The sequence below is a fragment of the Cryptotermes secundus genome, unplaced genomic scaffold (genome assembly GCF_002891405.2).
Source record: "Cryptotermes secundus unplaced genomic scaffold, Csec_1.0 scaffold1269, whole genome shotgun sequence".
NCBI classification, from domain to species: domain Eukaryota; kingdom Metazoa; phylum Arthropoda; class Insecta; order Blattodea; family Kalotermitidae; genus Cryptotermes; species Cryptotermes secundus.
In genome coordinates, this window is record NW_019720738.1 from 672,083 (window position 1) to 692,325 (window position 20,243).

The 20,243-nt window shown below is 43.1% G+C and overlaps 1 protein-coding gene across 1 annotated transcript in view; it reads right to left on the reverse strand.

Annotated features, from left to right (window-relative positions):
• LOC111873268 (cartilage oligomeric matrix protein) overlaps positions 1-16,294 on the reverse strand; it is a 49,311-nt gene extending 33,017 nt beyond the window's left edge. The window contains exons 1-2 of the mRNA XM_023867834.2: positions 16,186-16,294; positions 3,055-3,225 (exon numbers count right to left, since the gene is read on the reverse strand). Of these exons, the coding sequence (XP_023723602.1) occupies positions 3,055-3,225; positions 16,186-16,252 (238 nt within the window). The 5' untranslated portion in view covers positions 16,253-16,294. The remainder of the gene's footprint in view (positions 1-3,054; positions 3,226-16,185) is intronic.
• Positions 16,295-20,243: the final 3,949 nt, after the last annotated feature.

The window sequence follows — 20,243 nt, forward strand, 5'->3', positions numbered from 1 at the left end:
AGCCTGTCTGGACGCTGTGGAGTAAAGAAAAACCAGCTACCCTTGCCGGAAATCGAATCCTGGCCATCCACGTCATCCATGTATATATACATATATATACATGTGTGTGTGTGTGTGTGTGTGTGTGTGTGTGTGTGTGTGTGTGTAGCACTTGGATAGCTCAGTAGATACAGCGACGGGCTGCAACGTGGATGGCCAGGATTCGATTTCCGGCAAGGGTAGCTGGTTTTTCTTTACTCCACAGCGTCCAGACAGGCTCTGGGCCCCACCCAGTCTCCTGTCCAATGGGTACCGGGGTCCTTTTCCTCGGAGATAAAGTGACCGGGGCGTGAAGCTGACCACTCACCTCCATGTAGTGCGGAGGGCTAGAATGGTGGAGCTATAACTCTACTCCCCCATACTTCTTCATGCGGCGTTTAGACCGATTGCTAAGCGGTGGTTCTTTAAACAGCGACCGCTTCTGCCCAACAGTTCGGTAAACACGTTCCCGTTGCTAGGCAGCAGATTTTTAATAATGCAAAAGTTGGACGCGCAACAACAGAAGAAATGTGTTTTCTAATTTGTCCGTGACAGAGATCCTTCTATTTTCCACAGCATCCAGACCAGTTCTGGGCCCAAACAGCTTCCTATATAATGGGTATTGGGGGTTTGTTGACTGGTAGTAAAGGGGCTGGAGCGTGAGATTAAACATTTGTGGAACTTTGCCTTCATTCTTTTTTTTATTGCTAGTGGGGTGGGACTAAGTCCCTTGTACTGCGGCCACTTCTGGCCTATTGTATCAGCCCCAGATGATAGGTGAGGGTGATTGTGGAGCAATTGGTGGAATGAAGATTGGCAGGGGAAACCGAAGTGTTGGGAGAAAACCTGCCCCAGCGCCAATTTATCCACCACAAATCCCACTTCACCAGAACCGGGATCGAACCCGGGCCGCCGCGGTGGGAAGCCAGCGACTAACCGCTTGAGCTATGGCGCGGCCCTTGCCTTCATGCACCCGTACTTTTCCATAAGTGGTGCTGAAGTACAACCATTCCCTTTACCAGAGCACAGTACATATCGTAAAGAACAAAGTCCAGTAAATCGCTGAAGTCATCACTGAAATATTTCGCCGAGAGTCGACATGGCGACCCTGAGCTTTCCGAACCTTCTCACAATTTGTCTGCGCATGACCCGGCCATGTCAAGCCGGCCGCCATTCGCAACAATTGTTCATTATCACCGTGATGTCATCGCATAATACAAGAGTTCTGCGTCATGCGGCCGGCTGTGAAGAAATCTACTTGACCGACCAACTGACTTTCCGCAATCTCACACATACGAGCGGCATCAGGATTTATTCTGAGGGGGAGGAGGGCAGAAAATTTGTCTACAAATTTTACTCTTTTTCTTTTTCAAGAATTCAATCTTGTCTTGTTCCCCCCGCTGTCAAAATTGTGGGTTTTATGTTTACTTTAATTCTTTCATAATATGGCTGCCTGTTCACTTATCCGTGACACCCATTCTCTTTGATATCCGTAACCGATATATAAATACGGGAAACAAATGAAAGTTGCATAATTGTATGTGTCTTATCTGCTTAAAGCTGACAGGAACCATGTCAGTAGTTTCAGTAAGAAGCAAACCAACATAAGACACAACCGTATTCCACTTATAACCATATTTGTCCTGCAAGACATCGGATCGTGCAGGAATATGTGGCCGAGTACGTGGGCTGCTTGCAAGATCAATTGTCGACAGCGGAGCGGTGTACGTTCAGAAATTGCGGGCATTCCAGTAGCGAAGCAATGCGTTCCCATAAGAAAAACACGTATTTATTGCTGTAATTATCCGGAACAACATTACCAGTCTGCCGTACGTCGATCGCCTGTGATTTATTTGCCCCAATGGAAAGTTGCTTCGTGTTCTTGGTTAGTTTAGAGACACTTTCTTTCTCAGATCACACAACGCTGACTGAAGCAATCGTTAGTGAATTGACGTGAAATTTCAAGAACCATTCAATACTACTTGATATTTATTTCTTTTATTTACCTGTGTTTATTTAATTATTTACGGCTTATTTAATGAGATTATCAGTGCCACAGACCGTATAGCAAAGTCACCAAATTGTGGATCGTGAAATGCAATCGGCTCGCGGAAAAAAATAGTCAACCTTTTTCTTTTGTTGCAGGTCGGTTACGTAACTAACTCCATGGAGCTGAGTCCTTCTGGAGAAGCCGCCAGTTGTGCAGCTACTCAACAGATTCCAAATATTTTATAGAGCCTGATGTTTCATTGCCGTGTTCACAAGAGCCCTGCATTAGTCCCTATTTTGAGCCAGATAGATTCAGGCAACAATGGACCACAATAACGTCAAAAGTGTACCGCGAAACATTAAAATAACTGCGTAGGGCCATTCAGAACAAAAGGTGTGGAATGCTGACAGCCGGTGTAGTGCTCCTCCATGACAATTTCAACTGTGAGATGTTTGACCACCATCCTTACAGCCCTGATCTCACTCCAAGTGACTACAACCTGTTTACCTACTCGAAGAACTGGTTGGAATCACTGCGCTTCAACAATAATGAGTTAAAGGAAGGTGTCAAAACGTGGCTGAGCTCACAGGCCTATAAAAACTTATTCCGTGATATGACAAGTGCCTCAGTTCCGGCGGCGACTGCATTGAGAAGTAGCTTACTTATGTACGTATTTTTGACACACAGTATTTTCTATCTTTGCTTTTTTTGTTAACAGATAACCGGAGGTTACTTTCCCAATAGCCCTCGTATTATCATTTTGTGTATTTTCATCTTTCTGCTAGCCTCTTTCCAAAAATTCAGGTGGGGTGGGGACTTGGTCTCCCCTACCGGCGCCCATGGTCCCGGCCGCAATTCGAACTAAGGACTTCCCGAATGCAAGTCAGAAATGAGCGACTAAACACTTGAGATATGGCACCTTAGTCTCATGACAGAAACTGAAAGTTATCAATAATCCTTTATAAGAGGTCACAATCTTGAAACTGTACCTTAGAAATTTCAGCTTTTCTCCGCGACCACTAACTCTAAGAGAGACACCAACTCACCCCTCTTGGATCTTCTGTCCAGCATAAGAACAAACTTCTGCTGGGAGCCGGGGAAGTCCACAGCAAACAAGGTTTCCACGCTGCCTCGCAGTCTGCGCCTTGGTTTGATGTGTTTCATGCTCAACACGAAGTTGTCGTTCTTTATCACCTCCTCCACCTGGCGGCTGGCCTCTGAAATATAAACAATTGACATATGAAATTGCCTTACATTTGTATGTGTATTGTCTTTCAGCGAATCTCTGACAAAGAATAATTGTCGAATTAACAACGTAATGCACGCTGTAATCCATCTCTTTTCCCAAATGTCTGCCGAAAACTATTGACCAAAACAAAAGCAAACTCCGTGGTTCTAGTCCGCAAGCGAACTATACCGACCGAGCGACCGCCGCTTGTCGGCGAAGATAGTGCCAACTTTTGCGGATAGAGGGTGTCGCGTGGTCAATGCAACGGATCCCCACGGCCGTTAATTTCGGTTTTCTAGACCGGAGCCGCTATTTCTTTGAAACAGCTCCTCAATTATCCTCACGAGGCTGAGTGGACCCCGTTCCAGACCCACTGCTTCTCAGGAAATCCAGTTGCGCCGGGAATCGAGCCCGGAACCTCTGAATCTGTAGCCAGGAACTCTGACCACTAGACCGCAGGGGCGGCAACAATAAATATTCGAGTAGAGGGTCGACTCCATCTGCTGGCTAGAATGTACAATATAAATAAATGACCGTGTAATAATGGTTTTATTTTATAAACTGTGTCTATTGACTGTAATTCAGTAACTAACTCCATAGAGCTGAGGTCTTCTTGAGAAAGTGCCAGTTATGCAGTTACACAAGAATTTCACAATATATTATGGAACCCTAATGTTCATTACCGTGTTCACAAGAGCCCTTCCACTACTTCCTATCCTGAGCCAGATAAATCCAGTCCATGCCACCTCTAATGTCTCTAATATCTATTGTAATACCATCACGCCACTCATGCGTGGGTATCCCTACTGGCCACATTCTTCCTGGCTTTCTCGCAAATATCCTAAATGCATTCCTCGCCTCCCCCATTCGTGCTATATGCCCTACCCACCTCATCCTCCTTGACTTGTTCATTCTAATTATACTTGGAGAAGAGTACAAGTTATGAAGCTCCTCATTATGTAGTTTTCTCCAACCTCCCGTCACTTCATCCCTCTTCGGTCCAAACACTGCCCTCAGCAACCTGTTCTCAAACACCCTCAGTCTGTGTTCCTCCCTTAATATCAGAGACTGTTGATTATCTAGTAAAACACGAACAGTTGACGGCGTCACAAAACCCTTGTTTTACCATTTTCACTCTTCGTAAGAGCCTGCAATTTAGAAAAACTTAACTGATGCTCCATTCTGAAAACACTGTGAGTCAGATTCTTGAAAAGTCTTTATATTTTTTTATTTGAATACGTCCTTTGGACCAAGTTGAAACCTGAACTGGCATGACTTTTGTTAGGAATTTTAAGATGATTACGTTCCCAAGAGTCGCTACGTATTATCGAAAGTGAGGAACCGACAGAATCCTTGGCAGAGGTAGCTTTCAAAGTTTCAAATGAAATAGCAGAAGCTGATGCCATCTACGAAACATCTAACAGCAACAGCTCACAAGGACTGAACGGCAGAAGTCCCATAACTCACTAACCTAACCAACCAACCCACTCCATTCCACTAATTGCAGCTCCCATCTTGTCCAGTTTTTCCGTTCGGGTCTCTTCGTGGAGCCCATTATTGTTTTATCTAATTGCTGCCGTGGAATTGTTTGTTTGCGAAGCCGTTACTCCGTAAAGGTTGTGCGTATTTCCTTACCTCGCGGTCGTTGCCCAGCAACGGTCAACATGCCACAATATGTAAAGCGAATGACTATATCTAGCGACATACGTGCACGCGTGTGTCCAACAGAGTCAGTGGTGCTATTGTCTCGCTATTACACTCCTGTGTGGACCTATTTGAATGTGACAGAGAAAATACAGGTAAGATAATAATCACATGCATAACGAATCCCTCCGCCAACATAAAATAAAAAAGCGGCTTTAGTTAAGACCTCGTTTTGCACTTCTACAGAGATCTGACCCTGCACCATGTGATACCTTGTTTTATAGTCTTGACGAGCATTTTATGGGTTTGGCCTTTATAGGAAAAACAAGAACGTTTTATGGTCATGTACAGTTTATCAGATTTCAGGTACACGTACTTTGAGCCCCCCGCCCGCCCATGCTGACGTGTAAAAGGGCGTTATACCCATTTCAATTTTGGCTTACTATATTCGCCTTACTTTTATGTTTGCTATCAAACTTTGACTACCAGAAACAAATTCTAGTCACTCACTCATGGAGCTAAGCCCTTCTTGGGAAGCTGCCAATTGTGCAGCTCCTCAGGAACTTCCCAGAATTTATGGAACCCGAAGGTTCATTACCGTGTTCACAAAGTCCTCCACTGGTCCGTATCCTGAGTCAGATAAATCCAATCTCTACCATCCCATCCTATCTCTCTAAGATCCATTTTAATATTGTCCACCCAAATATGCCTTGGTCTTCCCAGTGGTCTCTTTCCTTCTGGCTTTCCCACCAGTATCCTAGATACATTCATCTTTGCCCAATTCATACTAATGGCCTGATCATCTCATGCTCCTTCACTCGATCATTCTAATGACAAAGTGTAAAAGTTATGAAGCGCCTCATTATGCAGTTTTCTCCAGCATCCTGTCACTTCATCCCTCTTCGATCCAAATATTCTCCTCAGCACCCTGTGCTCAAACACCCTCAGTCCGTGTTAGTCGTTTCAACCATCTCTGGCCACAGTATTCAGGAACAACGCTCATACAGATCAACTCGTATGCAACACAGACTGTGAGGGATATTTTATGATAATTTATGATCTTGTTGAATATGCATGCTATAAATATGATAACGGCCGGAAATACAGCTCATAGAAAAAGAGTGGTGCTGCTATCTGGAGGCAACTTCTTCGATAAAGGTGGAAGCTACAATACCGACTGAAATATAAGCAGGCCTATCTTACACTGCCTCTTATTATTATGCCATGAAATCAGTCTTCTAAAGTCATTCGGTGCACAGCAGAAATTATTCTGCCCGATCCGGGAACCGAACCAAGACGTTAGGCCCTTATCCGGGAAATTCACTGACTGGACTAACTCGTCATATTTTGTGTTGGCGTTGCCTTGCCTCAAGCTGGTACAGATTTAGAGCTGGGGGGGGGGAAGTAAAAACTTCGTTGATCCTGTGCTTAATTAGTTAAGCAATATGTCATGAAGCTGTAGCTCCGTAATCTTTAACCTCGACACTAGATAAAATGTGAGTGATCAGCTTCACGCCCCAGGCGCTTTGCCCCCGCTTAAAGAGTCTGCGGTACCCATTGGATAGCAGGCTGGGCTGGCCCTACAGCCAGTCTGGTCGCTGTAAAGAAGAGAGAAGAAACTTACACTGGCGGAAATCGAACCCGGGGCTTCCAGTCCGCTGCCCGTCGCTATGACGACTGAGCTATCCTGGCTTAGGTGGGGGTTCCGAGGCAATCAAGAAGTTGACGCCCTTATCAGCAGCAAGAAATTTATTTTACGGAAATTCTTTCATTTTTGTTCTTAATTCTTGTAAAGTAATGCAAGATAAATTTGTGTGTGCGCTTAACTAGTGCCGAGGTTTAAATAATGTGGATCTATACATCCACTTCTTCACGTATCAGTTCTTGTAATAATTACAATACAGATAAACTTCTCGTAATTTCAAACAAGAAAATGTCTCAGTACATTCTGTGGATACTGCTTCTGTTTCGTGGAGGCCCCTGGAAGCCAGCAATAAGAACAGCATGTTTGGACTTCCCTGGATCCCAGAGGATGCAGGTACTGCAGACGGGAACTCCTGTTCAAACAGCTGTTAGCTGTTGCCCTTGACAGAGCCAGTGTTCTCCTGTGAGGGGCACGCATCTGGCCCATATCTTGCGACATCTACAAATTGAGCACAACACAAATCGAGCCCGTGACCCTACCGGACCTGCGGACAGATGCACAACCGAATTTGTTTCTTCCTGACAACTGTCTCTGCTTCATTCCAAGTGGGTAAAAATATTGTGACGTGTAGACTCATTGCGTATGGGTGTGAAACTTGGTCTCTGACATTAAGAGAGGAACACAGACTGAGGGTGTTTGAGAACAGGGTGCTGAGGAGAATATTTGCACCGAAGAGAGATGAAGTGACAGGAGGTTGGAGAAAACTGCATAATAAGGAACTTCATAACTTGTACTCTTCTCCAAGTATAATTAGAATGATAAAAGTCAAGGACAATGAGGTGGGCAGGGCATGCAGCACGAATGGGGGAGACGAGGAATGCGTATAGGATATTGGTGGGAAAGCCAAAAGGAAAGAGACCACTGAGAAGACCAAGGCGTAGGTGGGTGGAGAATATTAAAATGGATCTTAGAGAGATAGGATTGGTTGGAGTGGATTGGATTGATCTGGCTCATGATAGGGACCACGGTACTGAACCTTCGGGTTCCATAAAATGCTGGGAAATTCTTGAGTAGCTGCAGAATTGGCGGCTCCTCCATAAGGACTCAGCTCCATGAGTATGTAAGTAAGTAAGTAAGTAAGTAAGCAGCCTCATTGCGAAGTAACAGCTGTGTAAACTGTTGGCTGTACAACAGCCGTTGTTAGGGAACAGCTCTGTGGACATGCTGTTTCCCTGACGATAGAACATGCAATAATGGAAAAGACGTTTCCTGTGCTGTCCGTGCCCGGGACTATATTACGAGAGCGATTATACCCTGGAGATAGAGGCTATACGTGCCTCCGAAACGTCAGTCAAGAAAATATCTAAAGGGCGTCACATCCCAGAAGGGGACATTCATCAATGAATCCTGATCAATATTTTTATTGCTTCTCGGTAGTGAATGCTCTTAAACAGCAATGAAATGAGAGCAACAAAATGGAGCAGCGAATTCATATAATTTATTATAATACACTAAAGGACTTTACATACGCCATAATTAAATCCCTCCATCAGTAACACATCTGCATCTGTACTACATGAACACACGCGTAGCTGTAACGTCAAAATGTAGGTGCCCCACGAGTATTCCCCCCAACACCACATATCATCAGCAGTACCCAAGCAAACAAGCAATTGTTGTACCCGACCCGTGTGGAGGCGGGGTCGAATACCTCCACCGTGACCCTGCGAGTCGTAAGAGGCAACGAAAATGGAAGTCTCAAATTTGAGACAATAAAATATGGTCGCGAGTCCCTAGGGACTCGGACTCGAGCAAGACTGCGCTGGCCAGAACCAGCAGCATATACAAAAGACAGAACCGTCCTCTCGCCAGAGAGAACGCCCCATAAAAACAAGACTCTAACTGTCAGACAGTAATAAATACCTGGTCATGAGCCTCAAATGGGGCTCGACACCAAGACTTACTGACTGACTGACCGTCAGTCGCAACGTGACTTTGACTTTGACTTACTGTACCCGTCGCAGTCTTAATAAAACAAAACTCTCACTTGTGCAGCTCCAGTTTACAGCTGCAATTAAATCAAGTCTGACAGGAATTAGCTGATCAGCAAGACGGAAGAGAAACTTACGAATACAAGCAGCCATTCTGTCAGATATAAACTTCAAACGCGGAGAATATATATCATCCGCGTTCCAGTTACATTTCTCAGTTCAGTGATTCAACAGGCAACTATTGCAACTAATGATACTGAGTGATCTGGGGGGCGGTGGAATCTAGGTCTCGTGTCCTGTTTGAGGCGCCAATATGATGTCCAGTGGCGGCTCCACAACATCCAAACACGCTCTCTGGAATACGGACAACGGTGCCAAACATACATGAACTTTCCTATGATTTTCAACTTTCTCTAAACGTTCATAACAAAATTTACAAGAAATTTAACTCCATAGATAAGCTGCATCCTAAGCATCTTCTTCTGTTTAATGCATGAAGTGAATAGGTTCATTAAATTTCCTCCTTTCCAATACCTCCCAATTCATCGGCTACAATCATCTTACCCTTCGAAGCTTAACGAATTATGCAGTTAAAACAGTGTCATTAAATAAAATAAAAATCGATCAGTGACGAATGAATGCAGAAGGAAATTGTCGCGAACTATTTCAGGAAACTATACCCTAACTTGGATCGAGGCACTGACAAGAATAACGTCAAGAAGATATATTCGGGATTCAAACCCACAACAATGAGTAGTTATGTTGGAGGAACCTTTGTACAACATGCTCTGTGCCCTGTGTAACATTTCGTATCACCTTCCATTTCATGCAACCTGTTGTGTTATAATATACAATTTCTTTATTAAAACCGTCACAACACAACAATATTAAGGCGAGTCGTTGTGTACATTCCCTTAAGAACGGTCAGTACTTTGTAAGATGAGGCACACACTAAATAATTAACATTAATATTACTACATCTACATCACGAGCCTCGAAAACAATTTATTATATATATACAAAATATAGAATACTCCAATTTAAAACATCACTCGAAGAATTTTATTCTTGTTTTATATTATAACTCTTGTTTTATATAATCTAATTTATTGTATTTTCACGCCAAGAATTTTAATATAATTAATATTATTGTATCCAATTTTATTAGTACTGCAGTTCAGTGGTGTATATATGTTAGCCATGTACTTGCCTGTAGCAGAGTCAGACTAGGCACTGACCTTAATATTGTTGTGTTGTGACGGTTTTAATAAAGAAGTTATATTTCGTATCACATTATTATCATTATTATTATTACGGTGAGGAGTTGTGTAGCTGGGTGTATAAGACCCAGTATGGAGGTTCACACCTTGTCGGCTGTTCTCGAATGTTTATTCATAATAAGAATACTGCTTCTGCAGTGTTGGTTGTCATAAATGTCATTCTCATAGACTTCTGATCTTACAACACCAATCCCAAACAAACTGATCTCACAACCCAGGCGAATGAGCTTGTGTAGGTACCGAAATGTTTGAACCCTTAATTGGACCAATCAAATTAATACTATAGCTATTCTAACTGAAGCATTTGATAACAGATAATTCTACAAATTTTCGTGAAACAGCAACTTCTATACGTCAAATATAAGTTACATGTTTTTGGAACAAAATGAACAATATCAGACCGTTACACATTTATGTGTAAGAGAAATGGATATTTTGTTATTGATTTATTTTAGTTGCATTTGCATTATGGGTTGTCCCTTCACGCTTATAACTGCATGTAGCTGAGGCCTTCTTGAGAAGCAACCAGTCGCTCAGGTACTCAAGAATTTACCAACATTTAATTTCAATACAGTGTTTACAAGAGCACTCCACTGGTTCATATCCGGCGCCAGATAAATCTAATCCATATTATCTCATCAAATTTCTCCAATAAACAATTTAATATCTGCTTCCCACCTACGTCTAGGTCTCCCTACTGGTCACTTTCCTCCTGGCATTCCCACCAATATCCTATATGCATTCCTCATCTCCCCATTCGTGCTACATGCCATGCCCACCTCATCCTCCTTGACTTGATCGTTCTAATTATACTTGCAGAAGAGTACAAGTTATGAAGCTCCTCATTAAGTAGTTTTCTTCAACCTCCCGTCACTTCATCCCTCTTCCGCCCAAATATTCTCCTCGAAATCCCTCAGAATATGTTCTTCCCTTAATGTCAGAGACCAGGTTCCAGACCCATACAAAACTACAGATAAAATTTAAAGTTTAGATTTTTTTATGTTCGATACACACATATAAAAAATGTAAATTTTGTATGCTTATAAAATAAGGTAAAGCTATTCCTGTAACAGACCATGAGGCCCATAAGGTTGTGAGATGTCGAAGCTTCCACATTTTCTACACAATCGGCTCACAGATGGCGGTGAGGTTGTCAGCCTTACGCGCCGGCCACCCTTTAATGCCCAGGAAGATTCCTGGTAGTCATTTCTGTTAGAGGCTGAGTCGACCTCAGGGTCATAGTGCGGCTGGAAAGATTAGATCAGTTGAAAAATTCAATGATCTGATCGGGAATCGAACCCTTGACCTTCCGGCTTGTATCATAGTGCTTCAGTGAACTAAGCTACCGCGTACCCCACGTCTGGATCACGCAATGCTGCTTTATGTGACTCTGTGTATGTTATGCTCGTGACATTGGTGATCGAGTTGTGTATACCCCACGTTGGGTGTTACCGAAATTCCTGTTACCAAGTACGTTTAAGGTGCATAGCCCAATAATTTTGGGAATTCTTTCATTTCACATTTAGAAATACGAATACGTGAAATGCTTTTCATGCCACTGGGATCCGCTATTTGCAACTGCGTGCACGCATGGCTACGTACTGCCTCTTCTTAAGAGACCTACATATGCTTTCTGGTTTTCTCGGTAAATATTAGTGACAAGGAATGTAAATCGAAGGAAAATAAAGCTGTAGGTGTACCAATGACCTCAGAATGAGGTCAGGTGCGACCTTCCCACACATAATTCGGCCCACACAGCTTGGGTTGCGCACCAAACCCAACAGCCGGATTGTTGCAAGCATGCCACGGCCCGATGTTGTTTCTCCCGACATGTGGCCGAGGTGGCCATGCTAACAACTGCCGATATCAGTCCAGCGTCCAGTTCATAAGCCCTTTACGCCCAGAACTAGCAAGGCGACCAACAAAATGGAGGCCTGTGGTCAAATTCGGTGGCAAAGCCAGAAGGAAAGAGACCACTAGGAGGACCAAGACGTAGGTGGGAGGATAATATTAAAATGGGTCTGAGAGATATAGGATGGGGTGGTATGGACTGGAATGATTTGGTTTAGGATAGGGACCAGTGGAGGGCTCTTGTGACCACGGTAATGAACCTTCGCGTTCCACAAAATGTTGTGCAATACTTGAGTAGCTGAGCGACTGGCGGCTTCTCAAGAAGGGCTCAGCTCTGTGCAGTTAGCTGGTTCGTTCCACATTTTTGCCAGATCTGTACTTACAGTTTCGAAACATTTGGTTCATTTCTGTATGCCATCTGGTCAAAGTGGGATGAACATATTGAAATCAGTCTATAAGAAACAAAGTGTTAGGAAGGGACCTTGCTGTGGGTCAGGCGGGTCAGGCGGCGGGACGCTGGCCTTCCAACGAGGAGTCCACTCCAAGCAGTTAGTTTGTTAGTTAGATGCGTACGCATGTATTGTGGTTCGGGCTCGACCAGGTAACCACACACCGTGAAAAGTTTCAAATAACTTGACTGTATGCCACTCCATGGAGCTGAACCATAATTGAGAAGCCGCCACTAGCTCAGATGCTCAAGAATTTCACAACATTTTGTGGAACCTGAAAGTTCATTTCCGCGTTCACAAAAGCCTTCCACTGGTCGTTATCCTGAGTCAGATGAGTCAAGTCCACAACCTCCAACACTTTATAGTAAAGATCCATTTTAATATCATTATGCTGTCTTCATAGTGGTCTCTTTCTTTCAAATTTTCACACCAAATCTTTGTATGAAGTTAATCTGCATGCATGCTACATGTTCTGCTCACCACATCAGCCATCTGAGGATAAATACAAATTATGTCGCTCCTTATAATGAGATTTTCTCCAGCTGCGTGTTACTTCACCCCTCCTATGTGCAAATATTCTCCTCAGCACCCTGTTCTCAAACACCCTTAATGTAAGTTCCGCACTCATAGAAAAGTACATGTATAAATATGTTTCTGAATGTCTTAATCTTTATGTTTTCACATAGCAGAGGGGAAGACAGAAGATTTTCAGCTGAATGGTAGCAAGCACGCCCCGAATTTAAGTCTGCTCTTAATTTCCTCATGAACGCAATTTTGCTATATATTTGATATCTGCCATACATTCAGGTTACTTACTTCGGGGATTGATGTGCTCACAATATCCAGAATCGCCTTCTCTCCTGCACCAAAATCTACTTCTCGACGATCCATTTTAATATCATACCCCAAGCTACGATTGTTCTTCAAATGGTCTCTTACTACGAAATTTCTCAAGTAAAATTTTACTTTTATTTTCTATTTCCCACCGGGTAAGAGACTGTCAGCATATGTCTCGGACGGGGCCGGCTCCTCCGCCATGTTGGAGCCTCTGGAACCCTGTCACGAACACAGTCCCTCCGTCGCTGTCTCAAGGTCAGCCTGAAAAGCCGGCTCCAGTCGGAGTCGCGGGATCTGTTCTAGATGGAGACAAGACTGTAGTTGCGGGGCGGAGGCCCACTGTTATTCATGCGTAATCTCTCACGTCTGCCCCCTCTTCTCGGATTCCGCGAACATAAAACGAAATAAATTCCACTCTGAAGAAGTAATCAGAAACAAACCTCCTTTCAGTCTTCTAATGACCAAGTAAAGCTTCACTGCGTGTAATTACGGGGTACGCGGTAGCGTACTTGGTTGAGGCACTATGCTACAAGCCAGAAGATCGCTGGTTCAATTCCCGATGAGGCCATTGGAATTTTCAATTGACCTAATGCTTCCAGTCGCACTATGGTCCTGTGGTCGACTCAGCCTCTAACAGAAATAAGTAGGAATATTCCTGAAGGTAAAGGGCGGCCGGCGCGTAAGGCTGGCAACTACACCACCATCTGTGAGGCGATTGTCTAGAAAATGTGGGAGCCTCGACGTCTCAGAACCGTGTGGGCCTGCACAGCTTATTACGGGGGTAGCACGTAACACCACTCAACACTGCTGCCATGCCAACATAGAGACTAAATCTATGCGCTGGTTTCAGATCTGGACATGGAAATTTTGCAAAACGCCGGAGTTTTGTGTTCTAAATTTGAAGCCAGAACAGCGTGTTCTTTTTATTTACTCGTTTTTTTATGGTGCTTATAATTGTTGTCAACATAATGCGAGAAAATATTGTTCTGTCAGTGAAAGAAAATTGATTCTCGCTTAAACAACGTCATCATTGTAAACGGCGCCATGTTGATAAGCAGGTGGTCGTCATTCTTGCACAAAAACACACATAAACACATAAAAACTGAAGATTCTTATCTTCTGGGATATAACAACGTTTCGGTGGAACATATCGCCATAATCTTCATGGACGAATAAACCAAGGAATTAATTAATGTATGTATGTATAAGGGGTGGGCCTTCTTGGCCCTTGCACCGCGACCTATAGTCGTCTATTGTGCCTCCCCTTCTGACTATCCCCTCAGCAACCCCACGCTGCGGATGAAGAGCAGGATTTTGTACGTGGGGGCGTCAAAATAGTCACTTGGTTCCATAAAGTATTGACCCAAGTGACGTAGTCTTAAATAAGCTAAAGCCTCACATTCACTCAGGACGTGCGTGGCTGTTTCATTTTCTATCTGACACCTCTCACAAGTGGGGTTATGACTTAGTCCCAGTTTGAAGAGGTGTCCATTAAGCTGACAGTGTCCTGTAAGTAGTCCCGCCATCCATCGTAGATAAACCGAAGAAGGTAACAGAGTGAAAGATTGTCACCTGCTTTCACGTTCGTATATTTCTCGACTTATTCGTCCCTGAAGATAGAAGTGATATGTTAATCCGAAACGTCAGTTGACTTTCAATGAACTACACGGCGTTATATCCCAGAAGATAAAACACCCCTGTGAGAACCTCAAATCCTACAAACGAAAACTATCCGCGTTACAACGTTTGAGTGCCGTTTATTTGGGCACCGTTACCGATTTAGCCAGAAGTTTTACTTCGTACGTGTTGCAGGAAGACTTTGCAGTCTGTCGAGCTGCTGTTAAGGTCGACTCGCGTTTCCAAAACAAATATGAGACGCTTCCTTTACGAGGACGAGGTGCCCATATGGAAATGTCCTGTTTCATGTGACCTAAAGTGATCTCACGAATATTATTTTTAATCGAAATATCTCGAAATCAAGGCCACGTCAGGTAATCCCATAACAGATTGCTGCAAACGCTTTCTTTCGTGTCTTTTCTTTAAACAGAACCAATGTCAGCATTGCTAACACGCGACATACGGCTGCGCGCAGAGAACACTATATCCTAGGATGTGATACCATGTAGTCCGATAGAAGTTTACCGAGAAGGCTTCAGTGGAAAATACAGCCTACATCTTCAGGGTAGAATAGAAAGCCAAGCAATAAATATTCATACTTATTACCGTAAGGACCCCAAACCGAACAAAGCCGACTTCCTAACCTTTGTACCTCTCATATCCACGGTTGCACTTGCTATAAGCTAACCGATATAGCTATTGCTACAACACGGACACTGGTCGCCGCCGCTGGATCCTATTTAATTTGGCAATGCAACAGCAGGCCAAACAACTTTGCACGCATATCAATCTGCCTCTAGAAAAACGCTGAAGACACTTCATGAAATTCAGGGAGTTCCGCTAAACCTCGTCGTCAGACTCCACGATTTTGTTAAATTGGACAATAATAACGGACACTTTACTTGAAAACCCACGAGTGTTTATAAGTGTCTTTCGTTGAGTGTTTGTCGTAGGAAAAATATATCTCGGACAAAACCTGTAGAGTAAACTAAAACATGTATCTTAGTCTAGGGCACTTGTTCCATACATCAAGATAATAAACTGAAAGGAGCCCAAGGCACAAACAAAACAAACTCCGTGGCCTATAGTCCACAAGTGAACTATGCCGACTGAGCGACCGCGCTTGTCGGAGAAGTTAATGGCAACTTTAGCGGATAGAGGGTGTCGCGTGGTCAGCGCAACGAATCCCCACGGCCGTTAATCTCGGTTTTCTGGCACAACAGTTTTTATATTACCTGTAATTTCCCAACTTGCTGGTTTAATTAACGACGCTGCATCAACTGCATAAATCATATTGCGTCGAAAAACCAACCCCGAATTAATTTATACCAATCTCCATTCCATTTCCTTCAGATCAATCTTCATGTCAAGTTGCTTCTCCATCTTTAAGTGGTGGACGTTTTCGAAGTGGTTTCTGTACAGAAGTTTTGTATGCATTCCGTATATCCACCACTCTAGCTACATACACAACTCATCTTAGTCTTCTGGATTTCACAACACCGAGAAAACAAACTGACCTATATAAATCAAAATGTACTCTGTATATAACATCCTACAATTCGAAAAATTTCGCTGAGTATTTTGTTTATAAATACTTGCAGTTAATGGCGTCCAGTTCAAACCCCGGTCTGTTACCTTGGTCCATGGAGACGGCCGCGACGCTCAGCGCCAGGAAGGGGAGCACGGCGAGTTGGGGCCTCATGCTGCCACGAACACTGCCCGCCAGGCTTTGAGCCACGCGCCACTTCGCGGGCGTCTTATGTACGTAAGGGCTGGCCGCGTGTAGGAAGAGCCAGCACACCGCAGCCTTTGGTGCGGACAACTATATCTGGTACCGCGCTCGGCACGCACGTGTCAACCCGCTTACGCAGTCCCCAGAACTAGGATCAGTCCATATTCACGCTTCGTGACCTCGCATTTTACATAAAAGCCTGCAGATTAATTAACTGACTCCGGTAGCAGAACCCGAAGATTCAACACCGCTAATACCAAAGCCCGCCACTGGACACGAGCCAGTTCCATCCACCTCCCATCCTTACAGCCCACTTCCCTAAGATCCATCTTACTAATTAACTAACTCCCTCGTAGTAGAACCCGAAGGTTCAACACCGCTAATGCCAAAGCCCGCCATTGGACACGATCCTGAGCCAGTTCCATCCACCTCCCATCCTCACAGCCCACTTCCCTAAGATCCATCTTACTAATTAACTAACTCTCTCGTAGTAGAACCCGAAGGTTCAACACCGATAATACGAAATCCCAACACTGGTCACGATCCTGAGCCAGTTCCATCCACCTCCCATCCTCACAGCCCATTTCCCTAAGATCCATCTAACTAATTAACTAACTCTCTGGTTAACGGTTAACCCGAAGGTCCAACACCGTTAATACCAAGGTCCGCCATTGGACACTATTCTGAGCCAGTTCCATCCATTCCCATTTTCACAGCCCATTTTCCTAAGATCCAGCTTACTAACTAACTCTCTGGTAGCAGAACCCGAAGGTTCAACACTGCTAATACCAAGGTCCGCCATTGGACACTACCCTGAGCCAGTTCTATCCACTCTCATTTTCACACTCACAATTCATTATTCACGAAACATCCTACCATTTGAAGCGGTCATCTTCGCTAAATACATTACAGACTAAGATAACTCGCCGTCCCTTTGTTCGATGCCTCAAATTACGCAGGTACTAGAACTGATGTTACATCAGCACAGAAACTGTTCAAGAACTGCAAAGTTATTTGTTTATTGTATGAAATTAACAGACGAAGAACGCTTATTGAGTAGGCAAACCATATATTGCGACAGCTCAAGGGTCTATCTACCGCACGGGCGGTTCCGTCAATACAACTGCTTCACAATGTTTACCCAACTCCGTGGTTTCAGTCCGCAAGCGAACTATACCGACCGAGCGACCGCCGCTTGTCGGGGAAGTTAGGACCCATAGGTAATGTGAGAAATGGCACACACATATTCAGGTCTTATAAGGTCGAGGAATTCACGACGCACAGCACTTTCGAACACTGTTTTCTTTTTTCGGAGTTCGCTCTCCAATAAGGATTTTTCTGTTCACAGATTGTTCAACTCTACAGAAGATAAAACTTCAATGATATTGCGAATTCTGACTCCTCCCCCCAGAATGCCTTAGCAATCATGTCAAACACTGTCCCCTCTGCCAACCATCTTCCTCATGATCACCCCAGCACTGGGTGTAACAGAATTCATCCTGCGACTCCCACACTTCAGAAATATACAATGTGACCACAGGGAAAATACATCTTTAACACATTCACTCCTGTATCCAGATTTAGTTGTTTACTGGCGCTTTGTCCTGGCTGGATTACGTTATTCAACCCCAGACCGGTAGCAACATGCAAAAATACTTTTTCTTTCAGAATGCTCGTTGTGGACAGAGTTTTCCTCACTCACTAGATTGCAATATATAATCCACTCTATCTATCCCTGGAATGGAATTATGTTAGCTCCGTTTTAGTGGTCAGTATACCAGTGGACTTGATTGCCCAGAATCGATTCCCAGGAGAGGCATATCTTCTCTACTCCATAGCACAGAGACTGGCTCTGGGGTCCACCCACCTGCTATCCAGGGGGTAAAGCTAACAAGGCATGAAGCTGACCACTCACCTCTGTCTATTGCTGAAGTTATACCTCCACTCCTCCGTAATTATCCCTTCACTACACTATTTCTTTTTACTGAAGTCTAAAAATTGTTTATACATGCAGGATTAATGAAGGAATATAGGAAAAATAATGAAAAAATATATCACCCATAGTTTTTTAAAAAAAGGTGTTTTTGGTCACTTGGCATGTATGCAAAACTGCACGTACAAGTTACATTCATTAATACAACAACATAAATTGAAAGAAATGGAACTTTATATTTTATGAAGTAAAATTAACAAAAATCGTTTAAAAATAATGAAATATTTACTGAAGTGCTGTTTGAATGAATACTAGTGAGTTTATGCATTATGAAACAGATGGAAACAGTTTTTGTCTTTATTCAGACACAAGTTCACTCGGCATTTCTCGCACATTACAAATGTATATCCTTTGCAGTTAGGATGTTTGCATGTTGTTCTCTTCTCATTCCATAGAGGCCAGTGATNACCTTATGGGAATTATAAACTGTAACAACTGCTGAACATGGCACTAATATGTGCTCCTTCTTCTTTCTGTCAAACCTCCTGACTCATGTTTTAGGCATTTCTCCAACAAAAGTCTAAAGAAAACACACATGGCTGTTGTCCTTATACAAAACAAATGTCCACTGACTCAACGTTTGTGATATATTCTTCCGAATAACCATGTGGTATCTTCTTCAGTTCTTTTTAATCTTGAAATTTGCAAGCTGGCATTCTGTTTTGCTGAATTGTGCCCACACACTGAATACCTTGCTTGAATAGATACACAGCTAAAGCTGCAGATGTATAAAATCTGTCAAAATAGATCTTGTAATTTTGGTCTCTTGGTATCTCTTGACAGACGAATCACAACGTTCCCACTGGCCCCAATATCAGGTTCACCAACAAGTCAAAATTTCGGGTCATTTTCTTGCCCACTGTAAATCTCGATTTTATGAGCAAATCCCATTTCCCCACATAACACAAAAGTTTATACCCCCATTTATGGGGCCTATCCTTCATGTACATTTTCATATGGTGCCTTGCCTTAGTGGCACACATCTGCTCATCAATGGACAGGCGTTCAGTCGTAGGCACTGACAAACATTTCACGTTCATATAGTCCAGTATAGGTCTAATTTTATGCAGTTTATCATGATCAGGCTTTTGAGCGCCTGGTGGCTTGGAATTATCATTGAAACACACGCTTCTGTGCAATTTCTCAAAGTTCCTCTGAGACATAGTCTGTTTTACTAATTCAATTCCAGTAATGTCATTCCAAAGGTCACAGACACAAGCAGCTTACAATACATATGCCAATAAATTTATAAATGTCATAGCTGGTGCAGTCAATTGGCTTATTTGGGTTTTGTTGGATGCTGTATAAATTAGTTTCATCTACAATTTTGCTTATTATTTCATCAGTAAAAAAATATCTGAAAAATTTATATGGTGTTGACAGCTCTAAAATTGATTGGGGCAACTTTGTATTTCTTTCAAATGGAAATAGGTCACCAGAAAAAGGAGCACTAGTTTTTTTCCACAAAATATTTTTTTGTGAACCAATTCGTCTTTTGTCCGAAGTGGGAACTGCAGCCACAGATGAGTCTTTTGTATTTGAATTTACTGTTTATGCAGCAGTTTCAGGCTCACTTTCACTATCTGACGATTCCAGGCCCTTGCAATTTACTGGAGGGTCTGCATCTCAATCGTCAAAGTCCAACACATCTTCACTATCAGATGGACATTCCAGCGCCATTAATTCATTAGATGTCATTACTTTACGTTGTCCTTTGTCCCAGTATTCAAATGAATCCATCACGGGAAATTGTTATCATTACCAGCACAAGAAACTGAAAGAATGGAGAAACACATACTCAGTATTACTATACAATGCGAATGTTCAAGCAGCAATGCTGCGCACTACTGCACATGTGCACAACAAAAGAAAATGTGTATTACTTACGTTTTACTCTGCAGAATTATATGTTATACAATGCTCCACTCACTAAAGATTCTAGATAACGAATATAATTTTTTATATTAC